The sequence below is a fragment of the Toxorhynchites rutilus genome, chromosome 3 (genome assembly GCF_029784135.1).
Source record: "Toxorhynchites rutilus septentrionalis strain SRP chromosome 3, ASM2978413v1, whole genome shotgun sequence".
Taxonomy (NCBI): Eukaryota; Metazoa; Arthropoda; class Insecta; order Diptera; family Culicidae; genus Toxorhynchites; species Toxorhynchites rutilus.
Window position 1 is genome coordinate 36,680,504 of NC_073746.1, and position 19,522 is coordinate 36,700,025.

At 43.2% G+C, this 19,522-nt stretch overlaps 1 protein-coding gene across 1 annotated transcript in view; it reads left to right on the forward strand.

Moving 5' to 3' along the window:
• LOC129775553 (serine/threonine-protein kinase Tor) overlaps positions 1–19,140 on the forward strand; it is a 40,032-nt gene extending 20,892 nt beyond the window's left edge. Inside the window, exons 5-6 of the mRNA XM_055780408.1 lie at positions 8,014–8,835; positions 18,327–19,140. Coding sequence (XP_055636383.1) covers positions 8,014–8,835; positions 18,327–18,911 — 1,407 coding nt within the window. The 3' untranslated portion in view covers positions 18,912–19,140. The remainder of the gene's footprint in view (positions 1–8,013; positions 8,836–18,326) is intronic.
• The last annotated feature ends 382 nt before the right edge of the window (positions 19,141–19,522 follow it).

Genomic DNA, 19,522 nt, shown 5'->3' on the forward strand with positions numbered 1-19,522 from the left:
GGACATAAGCCGAGATATCACGCGAATGAAATCACGACCTACATTCAATCCCTTGAACCATGCACTCGTCGAGACCTTAGGGATAATCGTGTGTAACCAACGACCGAACTCATCTTCACTCCACATGCGCTGCCAACTAACGAGTGTGTCCTGACGAGAAATGTGAAAAAATTCATTATAGGCAATTTGCCTTTCAAAATATGTGCCTTCTGAAGCGCCCACCTTAGCTAGCGAGTCCGCTTTCTCATTCCCCGGAATCGAGCAATGAGAGGGAACCCATGCTAAGGTAATCTTGAATAATTTTTCGACCAAAACACTCAATAGATGTCTTATTCTTGTTAGGAAATAAGATGAGCGTTTATCAACTTTCATTGAGCGGATTGCCTCTATTGATCTGAGACTGTCTGAAAAAATAAAATAATGGTCGATGGGCAGTGTTTCAATGATCCCTAGAGCATAGTATATCGCACCCATTTCTGCGACATACACGGAACAAGGATCTTTGAGTTTGAAAGAGGCACTGGAATTTTCATTGAAGATGCCGAAGCCAGTGGACTCGTTTATGTATGAACCGTCAGTAAAGAACATTTTATCAGATCCAACTTTCCCATATTTTTCCGAAAATATCGACGGAATAACATTGGAGCGTAGGTGATCTGGTGTGGATTTTTGTCGCATGGACAGATCAAAAATGACAGAGGAATTGCAAAAGTATGGGAAGCAAACTTGGTTGGAGATGCCTGGTGAAGGGTGCACGTCGTGGGTAAGGTACTCATGGTATAAAGACATAAAACTTGACTGAGGAGTCAGTTGTAGTAGATTTTCGAAGTTATCAATCACCAATGGATTCATGATCTTGCAACGGATGAGAAATCTGTAGGATAATTCTGTGAACCGAAGAGTAAGCAGGGGTACTCCTGCCAAAACTTCGAGACTCATCGTATGTGTCGAATGCAAACACCCCATGGCTATACGCAAGCAACGATATTGTATCCTCTCCAGCTTGAGAATATGAATCCTGGCAGCTGATCGGAAGCAAAAACTTCCATATTCTAACACTGACAATATCGTTGTTTTGTTCAACTGAATGAGGTCTGGATGGGCACCCCACCATGTTCCGGTTATTGTTTGGAGAAAATTGATTCTTTGCTGGCATTTCTGTTTCAAATACGCAATCTGTCTCCCCCAGGTACATTTAGAATCAAAATATACACCCAGGTATTTGAAAAACATAGAGTGTTGGATCGTTTTGCCGGATAGGTGAAGCTGGAATTGGGCGGGTTCGTGCTTCCTAGAAAAAACGATCATTTCAGTTTTCTCCGTAGAGAATTCGATACCCAGCTTGAGGGCCCACGTGAACAGATTGTTCATGGTATCTTGCAACGACTTTTGCAGAGCGACGGGATTAGTACCCGTGATGGAAATAACTCCATCGTCTGCAAGTTGTCTCAGCGTGCAGTCTCTAGTTAGACAATCATCCATATCATTGACGTAAAAACTGTACAAGAGGGGGCTTAGGCAGGAGCCTTGCGGTATGCCCATAAAACTGTAACGAGAAGATTTTGAGTTGCCATGAGAGAAATTCATGTGCTTTTCTGACAGGAAATTATTCAGAATTGGTGAAAGTCCACGATTATGAAGCTTCTCTGAGAGAATTTCCATGGAAACTGAATCAAATGCCCCTTTGATATCGAGAAAAACGGAAGCCATTTGTTCTTTGCGAGCAAATGCGATTTGGATTTCAGAAGATAGTAGCGCGAGACAATCATTCGTCCCTTTACCTCGGCGGAAGCCAAACTGCGTATTTGACAGCAAATTGTTCGTTTCGACCCACTTGTCCAAACGAAGTAGAATCATTTTCTCTAACAATTTGCGAATACAGGATAACATTGCAATCGGTCTATACGAGTTGTGATCGCAAGCCGGCTTGTTGGGTTTCCGTATGGCTATCACTCTCACTTGTCTCCAGTCATGCGGGACAATATTCAGCTCTTGAAACTTGTTGAACAAGTTCAGCAAACGCTGTTTTGCCAAGTCGGGAAGATTCTTCAACAAGTTGAATTTAATCTTGTCCGACCCCGGAGCTGAATTGTTACATGAGAGGAGGGCAATTGAGAATTCTACCATCGAAAAATTCTCATAATCGCATTGGAGCGGAATATCGCGTACGACGCTTTGTGCAGGAACAGAATCGGGACAAACCTTCCTTGCAAATTTGAAAATCCAACGGTCAGAGTATTCCTCACGTTCATTGGTATGGTTCCAGCCACGCATTCTCCTAGCCGTATTCCAAAGAGTACTCATAGCGGTCTCCCTTGACAAACCATTGACGAATTTCCGCCAATATCCACGCTTTTTTGCTTTAATCAGACCTTTTAGTTTTGCTTCTAGAGCTTGGTACTTTCGAAACCATTCCACTAATCCAGTTTTCCTGAATTTTTTGAAAGCGGATGATTTATCAAGGTAGACCTTTGAACATTCCTTGTCCCACCAAAGTGATGGAGGACGACGCCGGAAAGTGGTAGCCGGTACACGTTTCTTTTGAGCTTGAAGTGCGCTATCGTAAATCAAACTTGATATAAAATTATACTCTTCAAGGGGAGGAGGTTCATGCATCGAAATGATTGCTTCAGATATTAATTCTGCAAATTTTCTCCAGTCAATATTCTTCGTGAGGTCATACGCAATATCGACTGACTCACTAGATTTTGATTCATTGGCGATCGATAAAATTATTGGTAGGTGATCACTACCGTGGGGATCTTGGATTACCTTCCATGTGCAATCCAGGGATAATGAAGAAGAGCAGAGAGATATGTCTAGCATGCTTGCCCGTGCAGGAGGGTTGGCTATCCTAGTTGCTTCCCCAGTATTTAAAACTGTCATGTTGAAGTTGTCGCACAGATCATAAATCAACGTGGCACGGTTGTCATCGTAGAGTGACCCCCATGCTGTTCCATGGGAGTTGAGGTCACCTAAGATTAGCCGCGGCTCCGGCAATGCCTCGATAATATCAAAGAACTGATGGCGGCCTACCGTAGTCCTGGGAGGAATATATATCGAAGCAATGCAGAGTTCTTTGCCATTGATTTGTATCTGGCAAGCGACAACTTCAATGCCTGTAATCGATGGGATAGTGACTCTATAGAAGGAGTGACGTTTTTTGATCCCCAATAGTACGCCACCAAACGAGTCGTTACGATCTAGGCGAATAATGTTGAAATCATGAAAATTCAGCTCGTCGGCTGAACAAAGCCATGTTTCACAGAGAGAAAATACATCACAGTTAGAACTGTGAACTAAAAATTTAAATTGGTCTAGTTTAGGGATGATGCTTCTGCAATTCCACTGTATGACAGTGGTCAAATCCTTGACCTCTTGCGCTGAATTAGGCATCGAGGGAAATGAACGCTGCTAAAAAGCCACATTTTTCTTTCAAAAATGTTCTCACAACCGGAAGCAAACATAATACTATGCTTTTAAGAGGATCATTTATATTTAAAGCATTTAAAATGTTATCCACAAGGTCTGAAAGCGCAAGCAGGCCAGGTAGTGGCTGTTGCTTCGACCGCGAAAATGGAACAGACGTGTTCGTTGTTGTTCCGGGAAGTGCTGAGGACCCCTGATTGGTAGCATGACCACGTAAACCGGGAGGTACTTGCTTCGGCCTATTCTCAGCACGTTCAGTTCGAGGCTTCATTCCAACTTGGGAAGTTTCGGTATTCTTTCTGGGGAGTGATGGAAAAGAAGTAATTTTTCTTTTCCTGATGGCACCCTGCGATGTACCGGAACATCCGGCATTGGGAGCGTCAGCAACAGGCTCGTCGTTCTGCAGAATGGAGTAGGGATTGTCCTGTGTCGTTGGCACGGAACTCTTAAGCATTTCTGCAAAAGTCCGCTTGGAACGTTCCTTTAAGGAACGCTTGAGTTTTTCCCCTCGTTGTTTGTACACCGGGCATTGAATAAGATCATGAGGAGTCCCGCCGCAATGAAGACACTTGTGCTCTTTCGCGCAAGGATTCTCATCATGGCTCTCTCCACAATCTGCGCAACGTTTTTTATTGCAACAATAGGCGGCCGTGTGACCGAGTTGCATACATTTGTTGCATTTCTTTACCCGGGGTACAAACAATCGAACAGGTAAACGAAGTGCCCCTATTGCAACGTAATTTGGAAGGGCGGAACCCTCAAAAGTCACACGAAAAGAGTTTGTCCGATTGAGAATTCTTTTGTCATTTTTATGTGACAATGTCGATCGCATGCAAGAATCTTCCCGACATGTTCTTGAAGCGACCGACACCATCGATTATCTCTTTTCGGGTCAAACCCTTTTCGGTTATTACGCCGTCTATTTCGACGTTGCAACAGGGTACGTATACACGATACTCAATCGCAAAGAGGTCGCAGCGCGTTATTTTGTTCGCTTGGGTCCTGCTTGAGACGACAACTCGTAGTTTGTCTGGCCCCATCCGTGTAATTTCGGTAACGTCAGAAAAATGTTGAGTTAGTTCCTTCGAGATACGAATGACATTGAGAGGTTTGGATTTTCGTCTAAAGTACACAATGAATGGGCCTTTGGAGCCTTCAGGGTATTCTTTAGGACGAAAATCCTGTTTCTCGTCGATTTCCTCATCTTCGGAACTATCAACTTCGTAAACAGAATTTTCTACCTCAATTTCTGCTTCATCCTCCTGCTCTTCAGGAGGAGATTCGGTATCAGAAATATTCAATTGCGTCAACGGGGGGTCCTTTCCGCCCTCATCCATATTAGAAAAATCGGCCAACTGTTCGATATGAACAGAATATAATAATTATCAAAATGAATAAGTAAAAAAATAAATATTATAAGGTTATGCTGCGGATAATATTTATATTAATTTATTTTATTTATATAAAATTCTAAAATGAAAAAAAAGTTCCAATAAAATTTCAACGGTAATGTAACCAAGAAAAAATAGACACCCCTAATGCCAACGTTTGCCGATTTGGTAAACACACAGATGAACAATGGTGTAAATCGAGCACAGATGGTAGAAGGAATGATAGGAGGACAAAAGAAAAATACTTATACTTATATACAAACTTATACTTGCCGCTGCTGTGTGGCGTGTGTGATAAATCTGTCTGAATTGTATCCTCTGCGTCTCGGTCGCGCACCACTTTGAGCTTCGCTCAAAGTGCAAGCATGATGTTCACAATATTTGTAAATGTTATAATCCAGCACCAAATAATCATCTGGTAGTTGATTAAAAGCTAGCTCATTTGTAGGGGGCGCATTGACACCAATAGATGGATTTTATCAACCTTTAAAACATGTGAATCCGTAAAAATATCCTATTAAACTACTGCTAATCATGGAAAAGACTATTTCATTATATGTTTGGAAACATTTGAATACCTGATTTGACACAGGTACGCTGAACTAAAGCATTCAAACGAGTGGATAAACCAAGATAATTCGCCTTACATAAAATATTAACATAAATTGATTGCATAAATTTGAACATGAACAAAAAACTATTTCAACTTGAATAACGACGAAATAAAAAAATAAAACAATTTTTAAATAATTAAACAAAAAATACTGGTATTTCTCCGATTGCTGCCTACTTGCTGGACCAGATAGCAATGATGTCTTCGGATCATGGCTCCAGGCCAGTGGAGAGGAAGCCGTGCCGTTGAAGATGCCGAAGTGTTCTCATTGCCCTTCATCATGGAGAGGATGGAACAAGGATCTTCGTGGCTGATCCATTGTTCACACGTTAGATCCTGAAGAACAATTCGGCCTCTTTTGAATAGCAGAAAGCGCTGCACCATCGCTGAATCGTAGCTTAAGATGTCTCGTACACTCTCGCTGATTCCATACAGATTTCGCTGATTATCATATCTCGGGCAACCACGCAGGAAATGTTGTTGATTTGGCAGAGGGCGCAGAGTAGATAGAAAGGTCCTCCGTTGAAACCATGCGAGACCGAGCAGTGGCTGGTCCTCAGTCAGGACAGGATTCGTTGTTCTCGCATCATTTTCACGTCCTCGATCCCTGCAATCGAGCCCTTAACCTGCTCTCTCCCTGCGAACCTCCTGGCAGATGTCTGCAACTTGTTTGCCGGGAATCAATCTGTTATAACCGTCGCTACCCTAAATCCGACTCCTGATGATCCTTTGGAGCCTTCCCTATACTTGATTTCGTGGAGACGATATCAATGATGCCATGATGGCTTTTAGGTTTACAACTTAGTTCTTCCCAAACCAGAGTTTTTTGGCAGGATCGTGTCAGATGAGTCTAGTTTTCGACAAAGAACTGGCAGTCCTAGTTACGATGGCCTAGTCGATGATTAGGTAGAAAGCGCAGAATTTCAGCGCAGACAGAGGCAGCTGGTTTTGATAGCACAAGGCCGGAGACAGTCCGTAGTGTCTGTGAATTTTTGGGAACTTATTTCCAACCAAACACGTAAACTCGAGACCATAGGTGAGACGGCTGCTGATGATAATTTCGGACACCCATAACCGGATCTTACTGTCGTTGCTCCAGTGCGGTTTGGCAATAGTCTTCAGAAGGATCAACTGGGTGGCACAGCTCTTCTTAACTTCCTCGAAATGCTTTCTCCGCTAAGTTTGTAATCGACCAACACTCCGAGGATTTTTAACGTTTTTAGGCAAGGAATGTATTCTTTGTATAGCTGTATCCTGGAAGTTTGATCCTGATGTCTGTGGCCGCATATCACCATATGATCGCTCTTCTCGGCTAAAAATTTGAATCCTCTCTCGGCCATTCCCCGGCCGATGGCGTTGGTAGCTGGAACAGGTTGTACATTATCCGCGGATACATTGGACAAATCATCAGTTTGGACGACTGTTCACATATTCTGGGAGAGGTGAACAGATATTTTGTTTAATCACAGGGATAATTAGCATAGCATTATTTTGATGTTTGGGGACAAAGTGGTCATCGGTGAATAACAACTTACAATATTCATCACATTCTACTCTTGAAGATGATCTTTTTGTGGCTTTGAATCTGGATAAATATGCCATTCCAACTAAACCAAGCCTCATTGTGGGGAACGTTATGTGTTTCTTACTTCATTTTTGTATGCAAGAGAAAATTTAAATTGAGACTCTAGGTGAATAGCCCAAGCTTATTTCATACATGTACTACTAAATTTGGACGAAAAAAACGATTCTAATGATGAAAAGAGTACTATTTTGAATTTATATAGTAAAAGTCGTTTGCTATCTTGAAATACAATGAGTTGAACTAGAATATTCTTCGAGAAACGGGAATTGAATCGGTATGTGGGCGTTGGAAATGGGTATATTCCTTAGGGTGACCACTATGTCCCCACTTCCCCTACAGCTCGGGCAATCTTGCTTTGGCATTGGAAGAAGTAGATTTGCAAGATAATGCAGCGGTTGGGTGTGTGGTGAGCAGTCCTTACAGAATAAACTACACTGTCATGTCGACTCACATTTTTCCACATTCAACCTCATTTCCTTCCAGTCCGGTTCAAAGCAGGCAGCACTGTTACGTGGTGTTGTTTGGAGGTTATTTTGAGCATGTTGAAGTTCCAACTCCTTTACTTGCTTGGTGCATCTCGTTTTCCGGAATTTTTCGAAGCCATTCATAGATTTATCATAGAGAGGGTGATGAAGAGTGGAAGAAAATCTTAAATTATTCTCCCCGGGAGATTATTAATTTTTGTATAATTCAATGTAGTTTTAATTTTGGACTCGCATTTTCTATCCCTTATCCATTAATCAGTGTAATTCGTGTGTTTAACAGTAAGTTTCATAATTCTCTTTCAAGAATAACTGTTGACGTCTGTCTATTGTATGTTCTTCCTGTTCATCAGCTTATTTTTTGTTTGTCTGTTTGCCTAATTTATTTCTGTTCGCACTGTCATTTGTTTCATTGTCACCCAGTTTCTACATTTCTTCTGCTTCATCGACCCAACGGGGTTTGCTCACAACAACGTCTTTCTGTAATGACTTTTATTTCCCGTTCAATTGCAGACCTCCAAAAACATCCGCGACCTGAACCAAGCGTGGGACCTCTACTATCACGTTTTCCGGCGAATTTCACGACAACTGCCACAGCTCACCTCACTCGAGCTTCAGTACGTTAGCCCTAAGCTGCTCGCTTGCCGTGATTTGGAGTTGGCTGTGCCGGGAAGCTATACCCCCGGACAGGAGCTTATTCGCATCGCCAGCATACAATCCAATTTGCAAGTGATCACATCGAAACAGAGACCACGCAAGCTTTGCATCCGGGGCTCCAACGGGAAAGAGTACATGTTCCTTCTCAAGGGTCACGAAGATCTGCGACAGGATGAGCGTGTGATGCAGCTGTTCGGTTTGGTGAACACTCTCTTGCTGAACGATCCGGACACATTCAGACGGAACCTGACGATTCAACGATACGCGGTTATTCCGTTGAGCACCAATTCGGGCTTGATCGGATGGGTGCCTCATTGTGACACCCTGCACACGCTGATTCGTGACTATCGCGATAAGAAGAAGACGATGCTGAATATCGAGCACCGGATTATGCTGAGGATGGCTCCCGATTACGATCATCTGATTCTGATGCAGAAGATGGAAGTGTTTGAGTATGCACTGGAGCTTACGAAAGGGGATGATTTGGCAAAATTGCTCTGGTTGAAGAGTCCCTCATCGGAGGTTTGGTTCGATCGGAGGACCAATTATACGCGGTCACTTGCCGTGATGTCGATGGTGGGCTACATACTCGGATTGGGTGATCGACATCCGTCGAATCTGATGCTGGATCGGTTGAGCGGAAAAATACTGCACATCGACTTCGGCGATTGCTTTGAGGTGAGTTTATATTAGGTCAACTAAGAGTTTTCCTGTCGAGCTATAACAAACAACTGAGTATTTCAGTATTTCAAATACTTGTGATTGTGAAGAAGTGTTTTCGGTTCATCATTTATATCGTCTAGCTATATTTTAACTCGTGCTTCACTTGTCTCGGAAATATTCTCGGATGGAAGGATTCTATAAAATCAAATTTGTTTTAACATATTTATATTTTGACGTAGAAAACATATTAGACTGTCAAAAAAGTCCTGCGGTATTTCCGCGAGGTGTCGTAAGCGCGTAGTTCTAGTGTATTCAATGTATCGAGTCATACTATAGCTTGTTGGAAAGGTATTTTTGCGCGCTATAATATTGTCCTTGACAGTGTTTTGTTTGGTTAAGTCGTTCGTGAGTTATAGTGTCGCAAATATGGAGCAAAATAAAGAGTAAATCCGACATATTTTACAGTACTACTATGACAAAAGCAAAAATGCATCTCAAGCTGCCAATAAAATTTGTGCAGTTTATGGACCCGATACAGTTTCCATTTCCACCGCACAACGATGGTTTCAACGTTTTCGTTCTGGTGTAGAGGTCGTCGAAGATGCGCCACGCTCCGGAAGGCCTGTCGTCGAAAATTGCGACAAAATCGCTGAATTAGCCGAGAAAGACCGGCATAGTAGTAGCCGTAGCATCGGCCAAGAGCTGGGGATAAGTCATCAAACCGTTATTAACCATTTGAAGAAGCTTGGATTCACAAAGAAGCTCGATGTATGGGTGCCACACACGTTGACGCAAAAAAACATCTTTGACCGTATCGACACATGTGAATCGCTGCTGAATCGCAACAAAATCGACCCGTTTCTGAAGCGGATGGTGACTGGCGATGAAAAGTGGGTCACTTACGACAACGTGAAGCGCAAACGGTCGTGGTCGAAGCCCGCTGAAGCGGCTCAGACGGTGGCCAAGCCCTCATTAACGGCCAGGAAGGTTCTGCTGTGTGTTTGGTGGGATTGTCAAGCAATAATCTATTATGAGCTGCTTCCCTATGGCCAAACGCTCAATTCGGACCTGTACTGCCAACAACTGGACCGCTTGAAGGTAGCACTCATGAAGAAGAAGCCGCATTGTCTTCCATCAGGACAACGCCAGGTCACACACTTCTTTGGTGACGCGCCAGAAGCTCCGGGAGCTCGGGTGGGAGGTTCTTTAGCATCCGCCGTATAGTCCGGACCTTGCACCAAGTGACTACCACCTGTTTTTGTCCATGGCGAACGAGCTAGGTAGTCAGAAGTTAGCCACAAAAGAGGCCTGTGAAAATTGGCTATCCGAGTTTTTTGCCAATAAGGAAGCGAGTTTCTATAACAGGGGTATTATGAAGTTGGCATCTCGTTGGGAACAAGTCATCGAACAAAACGGCGCATATTTGACTTAAAACAGATGATTGTAACTAATTTTATGAACAAATGAAAATTCAAAAAAAATACCGCCGGACTTTTTTGACAGCCTAATATTTGGGGTACAATTTGGAAAAATAAGTCATTTTTTATTAGATTTAAGAGATTTTCGCCCCAATCTCTAACAATCTATTGCAATATATTTCCTTCTGAAAGAACTGCAACGTACATTGGACCATTGTATTGAACTGCAGTAGCATGACCATAGTGCCCTAGCATGAAAAAAAAACTATTTTCACGAAATGTTACATTTATTTACTAACTCCATGTTTTCATTTATTTACTACAAATACTACATTTGCTTTAAATGTACATTAACATTTTCGATCTGCTGTCATGTATTCAATCTAAGCTTTTGATCTTCAAATAGCGTTCATCGTTTCGTTTCGATCTAGAAGCTTATTCTTATTCTGATTGAACTCAACCAAAAAAAATCGCTAAACGAATGCCGAGGAGTGAGGCATAGTGAGATAGTTACAAGGAAATACGAGCGAACTGTTAATTCTTTTAGGCATCCAATTTTGTAAATATTCTTTTTCTGAAACGGTCATTCATTCCGGAATAATTTTACTTTTAGGGCACGGAAATTGTTCTCCAGATATTGTAAAACCCCATCGAACACTTCATATGCAAAGTTGATGCTTGTTAAACTGGAGAAGTTTCTTGGATTTAACATTGCAGCAGACTTGAGGGTCCAATCTTCGTAACGATCACGGATGCTTAAATTTTAAAACGAAGTCAGATTGAGCTAATATTTTGCACAGGGTATTTTATCGCGCAAAACAACATTTCGCAGGAATTGATGAAATGAAAAATCGAGATGGCCATTTTTATTTGCGCCTTAAACCATATGTTTTACCTTGTATTCCGAGAAAACGACTAAGTCGTCGATTTTTGAAAAAACAAATTTTGCGATGACAGTAGATCTTGCTTCATGCCATATGAAGACATTTGGCATCGACATATTTTTTTTTAAAACCCCGTAATTGCACTTGATTAAAAAATCATAAAACCAAATGTATTTGGTCGCAGGATATATGGATAGAAAACATTAAAATAAACTCTTTCGCATGAGTGTAATTTTCAATTCCAAGGGGAACTGGCAGATTATTTTTCAGCAACGATAGCATCTTTCCAGATTCTTCTCGATGCTGGATAGCAACCAAACGAAAAGATTTGCGCGCGTGTATGTGTGTATGTGGCGGCTGCTCCGATGCCTCAAGTGGAACCAATTTTCGATGCTGGTACTTTCTTGGTCGCCTTTTCAGTGGCATCACTCTCCTCCTGATGGATTCCCTTCTGGCCTAAGGTGCACAAACAGGCCTTGGTGATACCGTTCATTAGCGCTTTCATGATGAACAAAGTTATCTTCACCACAACAGCGACAACATGCTCCAATCGCTGGAGGAATAGTTCTAGGTTTGATTTTCAAAACTTTGGCTAGTTTCCGAAATGGACGAGCACAATCTGGAAGAGACTGAAGCAAGCTTGAGAAGTTGCTATTACGGAGCTCTACGAGTCTGGCTTGAATAATTTTGGAAAGATTGTTTGAATTTGTTCTGAAGAACCGAAGGCCAGTCCTCTGATACTGCCTCCGGTATATGTTACGAATTTTAATATAGTATTTGGTAGTAGAATCAATGATTAAGGGGTGGCTCACCTGGGGAATGATCCGAACGTGCTGTTCACGAGCCTGTGCCATCGCCGATTCGATCTCTTCCAGTGATCGGTCGATGTCTTCAGTCGTCGCAGGGACTTGATCGAAGTCGATGCTCTCATCCACACACCGTTTAAATCTATCCCAGTTTACTCGGTGATAATCCCTTCGAGTGTTTTGATGTCTGCTCACGCCGGAACCGATCTCTAGGACCTCCGGAAAATGGTCAGAGCTCAACTCTTGGAAAACCTCCGGTTGAGAGGCGTTGCTTCCCATGATGGTGATGAAATAATCGATGGTCGCATGGGCCTCAGATCGCGACAGCCGAGTTGGGGAGTCAGGGCTCAAGATATTGTAGCGGCCCTCCTGAAGATCGTTTCCCAAGATGATCCCGTTCCGGTTACGTCTGCTGTTGCCCCAAGTTTCGTGTTTAGCATTAAGGTCACAGCCGATAATGTACCTCGTCTGCCGCCGTGTCAGCTTGATAATGTCGTTTCGACAGTCATTTGCTGAACCATTCCGTTGATTGACCTGCTTAGGACAGTAGGCGGCGATGATGTTGATAGGACCGACAGATGACTCTACTTCTACTCCAATGGCTTCGATAATTTTCGTTCGGAAACTTTTTCAGTAGACGACAGGTGACGTTGCGCCTCACAGCAATAGCCACTCCTCCTCCTCCGGAACTGAAGTCCTCAGAAGTCGGAAATCGGAAAAGTAAACGTTGATCTCCGGCTTTAGGTGGGTCTCAGTAATAATAGCGATGTCGATTTCCTTAGAGTTGAGAAAATCGAGAAGCTCGATGTGTTTGTTCTTAATCGAACAAGCGTTCCAGTTGGCGACTGATAAATTCACGGTCCATATTTGTTGATGAAGGATGTAACAGCTTGAAGCTGTTGTGTTCTGGTACGACAGGTGCGCATGATAATCATCACCTCAGACATGATTTCGACCTGTTCCACTGCTGTAAACGGTGAATCGTCATTAAGCGTACTGGCAGCGGCACCAGCATACGACAATCCTGGAAGACGGGCCGATCCTTGGTTTGGTTGAGTTGCTGCTATGCTGAGGCGACTTTGAGCTGAGTAGCCAGTATTAACCGCTTGCTTGTTTGAAGAGATCGGAGCTGAAGCTCGATGATTATTTAAAGGAAGCGGTTCCAGGTTCGGAACCACTCGACGTGGCTGAAGCGCAGGATAGCGTGATTCAGTGTAAGCTGGGGGAAGACGAGCACTGCGTTGACGACCAGGCTGATTTTCTATCGTTGACTGCTGACGGATGTCGATGAATTCTGCTCGCTTGGTACAGGTGCGGGTTGTGGCACGGTGATTCTCGCCACAGTTCGCGCATTTCGGATCGATGTCATCTGCTTGACCACAGGACTCAGTGGGATGGCCACCAGAACACTTGTTTGTTTCTTTGTTTTTAAGAGGCTTTAAACTTTGCAGTTCATTCGCCTCTAAACCAGAACACTTGTCGCAGCGCGGTCTCATATGGCAGTTTTTTGTACCATGACCAAACCAAAGGTAGTTCAGGTACTGTGTCACGTCACGATGCTGCGGTCGGTAACGCTCCCAAGTGATGATGACTTGAAACATATCCTGGATTTCCTTTAGAGCACCAATGGTAGTGGAACCCTTAACGAAATGGACCAAAAACAACTGATCCCGGCAGCTCTGATTGGTCGACTCTCGTTTAGTCATTGGATAGACGACCATTGGTTTTAGTCCGCGCTGCATTAGTTCAGACTGAACGTCAGTTGCTTCGGATGGTGGTAGTCCTCGTAGTGCCACCTTCAGTGGTTTCGCCGACAGCAAATCGTGCGTGAAGAATTCAACTCCTTCCGATTTCAAAAAGGAACCGACCTTAGTATATTCCTGCATGCTGGAGCACACGATTTTAGTTTCCACGCTGCACAATTTGAAACGTGACTGGAGGTTCTGTTGAGTGAGCTCGGTTTTGAGGTTGTTGACATCTTTATGATTGTAGCACCTTCAGAGTTTTCCGGCAGTACCGAGTACAAGTTGCTCTGGAGGAGACGATTCGTTGTTTCATCCGTTGGGGCGTTGGTTTGAGTGCGGGCCTTCATTTTCGGGGCATCAGTAGCTGGTTCGGTCGTACGTCCACGACCCAGGTTGAATTCCTTGGCGATATCCACCAAGCACGCTAAAGCGTGTGACGCCGAATCCACTTCCAGCGCGGGTAAAAAAAATGGAAAAACAAAAATAGAAAACTACCTGACTATAGCTAAAAGCGAGAGCGGTAAAAAATCACGTGTTGCCGGTACGAATGACATACACAGGAGTGGATTTCCGATCGGCGCTCGCTTATATACCGATTGGTGATTTCAATATCCTGTTTTGTAAGCAATGTTAAGACTATTGGAACAAGTTTTTGAATCAAAAGACATTTTATCTTTCGAATGAAGTGTTTATCATACCATTTCGTTCAGTTGTTTAGGAGCTATTAACGCTCGGTCTCCGGCGTAACGCTTTCGTTTTCGAAACTTCGATTTTACACCCCGGTATTGAAATGAAAGACGTGGTCCTATATCAAAACAAGAATGCTTTTGAAAAAAAAAATCTCAAATATTATCTGGATGAGCTTTATTTAAAACGACGTTCAATTGGTGATAAACTGCTTCAAAAGTCTTAGAAAGACCTCCTAGAAAAAATAACATATTGGGAAGCCCAATTTTTTATCAATTTTTCGGCATTGTCGATTTATTTATTTATTTATTTATTTGGTAAATCAACAGACACTTTCTGTCCTAATGATATTAATGAAAATTTCTTATCATAACAATGAAATTTCGCCGAACCGCACTTCGTGAAATATGGTAGTCGAACCCCGAAGCTACTTTGTTGAACAGCCGCTGCAGGCCTTGAACGGCTGAGTTGCATCCATAGCTAGTACGACGGAAAGGTACTCGAAGGAAGAAGTAGTTTCGTAGAGTTCGAGATTGAATGTTAAAATTGATGTTTTCGAGGATCACTGGGCATTCTGTCCTAGCCATCAAGACGTCATACATCAATAAGGCGCGGTTTAGATCTCTCCGTACATGTAGCGTTTCTAGACTTATTAGTTGGCATTGGCTTTCGTAACTTGGAAGCTGATGAGGGTTGTTCCACGGTAGATGCCGTAAAGCGAACCGAATAAACCGTTTCTGCACGGCTTCAATCCTGGTGACTCCATTCAGGTAGAATGGATTCCAAATCGATGAGCAATATTCCAGCGTAGAGCGAACTAAAGCACTGAATAGAGATTTCAAGCAATAGACATCGGTGAAATCTCTCGCAATACGCATAATGAACCCAAGGCTGCGGGAGGCTTTACCTACAACGTAGTTGACATGTGCTTTGAAGTTGAGTTTGGTGTCCAAATAAACACCCAGATCCTTCACACATTCGACTTTGTCTAGTGGAACACCATCAAGATGATAGTCGAAATGAATTGGATCTTTTATTCTTGAGAAAGTGATCGCATTTATTCGGATTCAGTGTCATACGATTGTTCACACACCATATCTGTAAAATTTCCAATTGCCGTTGGAGAAATAATGCGTCAACCTCAGACTTCACGTTGAAAAACAGCTTCAAATCGTCTGCGAAGGAAAGCCGAGGGCCCTCCAATACTAGATTTACATCATTGAAGTAGACCAAAAAAATCAAGGGACCGAGATGACTTCCCTGAGGTATTCCTGATGTAGCCGAAAATTCAACAGAGAGGCCATCGCCAATTTTCACCGTGAGAGAGCGTCCGGTCAAATAGGATTTCAACCAATGCAAGAGATTTCCGCTGAAACCAAGCTTGTCTAACTTTTGCACCGCAATATCGTGGTTGATTTTGTCGAAGGCGGCTGACAGGTCGGTGTAGATAGCATCCGTTTGGTTCACACCATTGGACATTCCATCGAATATGTACGTTGTGAAAGAGAGAAGATTCGTTGTGGTAGAACGCTTCGGCATGAATCCATGTTGATCGATGGAAATGTATTGCTTGCAATGGGAAAATATCGGTCCCATAACTACGAGTTCAAAAAGTTTAGAAACCGCGCTCAGGACAGAGATTCCTCGATAGTTATCAACGTTAATTTTGTCCCCTTTTTTATGGATCGGAAAAATGTATGCTCTCTTCCAAAGCGACGGAAAGATACCCGTTGACAAGGAAAAGCTGAACAAAATCCGCATTGGAGACATCAATCCAACAGCACATTTTTTTTAAATCAATGATGGGATTCCATCCGGTCCAACAGATTTCGAGGATTTCAATTTGAACAATCAGCATTGAATCGTCGACATCGATGCGGAAAAAAGAGTTGTTCTGAAGTGGAACGCTTCTTGTGGCCACTGAGAGTTGCTCTTGAGAAAGGCTCTCATTTGAGAAAATGCTTGAAAACTTCGCTGAGAAAAGATTACAAATCCCTTGAACATCAGACGCGCTTTGTCCGTCAAGGAACATAGATAATGGAAGTCCCGACTCTTTACGTTGCTCATCGACGTATTTCCAAAATGATTTTGGATCTCTTCTAAACTTTCTTTGAACCCCACGTAGATATATTGCATGGCATCGTTTGCACGTTCTTTGGTACTGATGGTTCAGTCGTAAATAGTATTGCTTGAAGATTGGGAGACGGTTCTTTGAATATCTCCTGAGTGCAGCCCTCTTGGCAGTTTTGAGTCGTCGAATTTCGATGGTTTGCCACGGATGGTGAGTAGATGAATGTCTATTTTTCTTAGGAACATGCCTGTCAATTAGGTAGCTCATGATGTTCGTGAAGGTTTGAACAGCACCGTCTACGTCGTCCTTGTCCAAAATTGCGTTCCAGTCAATATTCAAGAGCACATTAATTATGCTACTGATGTCAGCATTTCTAAAATCGTAGTCGAAGGCGATAGGAACGGCGCTGAAACTATTCGCAGAGTCTGCCAGTGCCAAACATAGTGGAGGGTGATGAGGTACTAATTTCACAAGAGGCGCTGGTGCTACCGATAGTGTTGGAGCTTCGTCAGTTTTACTCGCAAAGCAAAGGTCGAGCATGCGGCCGTTCTCATTACTAACGGAATTGATTTGCTGAAGCAAGTTGGAGCTATAGCCGTCTAATAAAGCGTTCGTACCCGCATGAAATGTCGATTTGGCCGGATCAGCGAACAGAAATCTTCCAGACCCTATTCGCCACTTTAGATATGGGAGGTTAAAGTCACCAAAGATGATAATTTCATCTGCTGGAAGCGCACGTGCAGCTATTGTTGACAGCGATTGTACATGAACGTCGATCAATGCGGTATCTCGAATGCGATCGGGAGGAAAATACACAACGCAAATATACAGAACTCTCGCTGCTAGTTTTATCGAAACTCAAACTTGTTCAACACACGACCATGCGTTTTCAGCAATCAGCTGGACTTTCAAACGTCGATGGACAGCTATCAGAACGCCACCTCCAGATGACTTAATACTGTTGAACTGATTTCGGTCCGTTCGGAAGACTTCGTAGTTTTGCCCATAAACTTGATTGGACAGAGTGCGGTCATCAAGCCAAGTTTCCGTCAAAGCGATGATGTGGTAGTAATCATCAGAACAAGCGAGCAAATAATCGTTGATGCAGGTGTTAATACCACCAACATTCTGGTAATAAACACACATTTTTCTACACCAACGTACGCTAGAAGGCGAGGATTCATCAGCAGGATCGAGATCGGTAACTTTTTGGTACTTGCCTTGAGCAGGTGGGAAGCCCCTGGCCGCACATCGACAGCAGGACCGGAACGACTCCGACGACAGGATAGATCAAAAAGCACGACTGTGTCGAGTGGACTAGGGGTTCCCATGGAGCTTTCATCAGTGCATTCCGGTTCACTTAACAATCCAGCTGAGTATGATAGAAGAACTGTACTATCCTTATAATGTCCTGGATCGCTGGAAACGGTGGTTGCTAAAATCGGCACAAGTGAAAAAGTTGGGATGCTCGACTGTGTCAGGTGGTTTGGGGGCTTCCATAAAGACGTTAGATGTGCGTTCCGTTACTAGATGCAATTGTGGACAGGGCGAATGGCTCGGTATTAATTAATAAATAAACTATTTTACGCATTCGAAAATATATGGCACTAAATTTGATTACTCGCAAGAAACTCTTTGAAAACATTAGTTTAGGATTGGTTTTCCATCTAAAGAAAGTACGAATTTCTCGACCTTCAACCACCATTATACCCAACTACCATAATTGCATTTTTCCCGCGACCAGCGATCCCGCTGTTACCCAAAGTCTAGAATATTTTGGTCGGAGTGAAGAAATCAATACAACAATGTATTTCCGTTCAATCCACAACTAAATAACCGTAAACTCAATCATCAATACAAAAGAATGTTTTTCTGATCCTCTACGTTTCCCACAGGTGGCCATGACCCGCCAAAAGTTCCCTGAGAAGATTCCCTTCCGCCTGACGCGCATGCTGATCAACGCAATGGAGGTGACCGGCATCGAAGGTACGTATCGTCGCACCTGCGAGAGTGTCATGCACGTTCTCCGACGCAACAAGGACAGCCTGATGGCGGTGCTGGAGGCCTTCGTTTACGATCCGCTGCTCAACTGGCGACTGCTGGATGCGGATAAGAATCGACGCTCGAAGAATGCCACCGATGTGGACAGCACAGCTGAGAGTATAGAGGAAACGTTAGATTTGCTAACCATCAATGCGCGTAATTTGCGAATGAATGAACAGAACGCAAACGGTGGTGGGGGTGGCGGTGTTGGAGCCACCGATGTGGTCGACCAGGGAAGCAACTGCATTGCGAATCCGGCGGAGGCAACAAACAACAAGGCTCGGGCGATTGTGGACCGAGTGAAGCAAAAACTGACCGGAAAGGATTTCAACATCGATCCGGATCCAGTGCAGAGACAGGTCGATCTGCTGATACAGCAAGCAACGAACAATGAAAACCTCTGCCAGTGCTATATCGGCTGGTGTCCGTTTTGGTAAGCTAGGCGAGGTTCACGTCCGAGTTTTGTACAGAAGTTGTTTTGTGTGTAGATGTTCACCTGACAAATTACCGTAATAAAATATGAATATTAAGTACGCGCTATTTGACCGCCTGCTATATTGGTAATCTATTGTGTAAGTGCTAAATTTGATAAGCGAAAAGGCTCGCGAATTCCCCAAATACATTGGAGAACAATAAATAAACTTATGACGAGCAAATAAATACGAAAAACATCTTTCCTTTAAGACGAAAATCTAAACGTCCCAAAATAGCTGACAAAGAATATCTCCGAGGTTACCGAGATTGCTCGGATGGAGCTAGACAAAGTACGAATTGTTGTCTCCAGTCGGACCCAAGCGATTGAGTATCTCGTATACATACCCTGTCGTAACGTAGGAATCGACGGCGTAATCACTGAAATAGGTTTGATACGAGATGATGTACTCAAGAATGGCATCGAATTCTTCGCATAAAACTGTGAAGATTCTTGCATGCGACCAACTGAGATCTTTGTGATATATAAATGATAAAAAAAAACAGGAAGTGGGTTATATCTATGGTATAACCGCAAGGGTGACGTAGGACTATCGTTTATTTAGAGATCATTTGT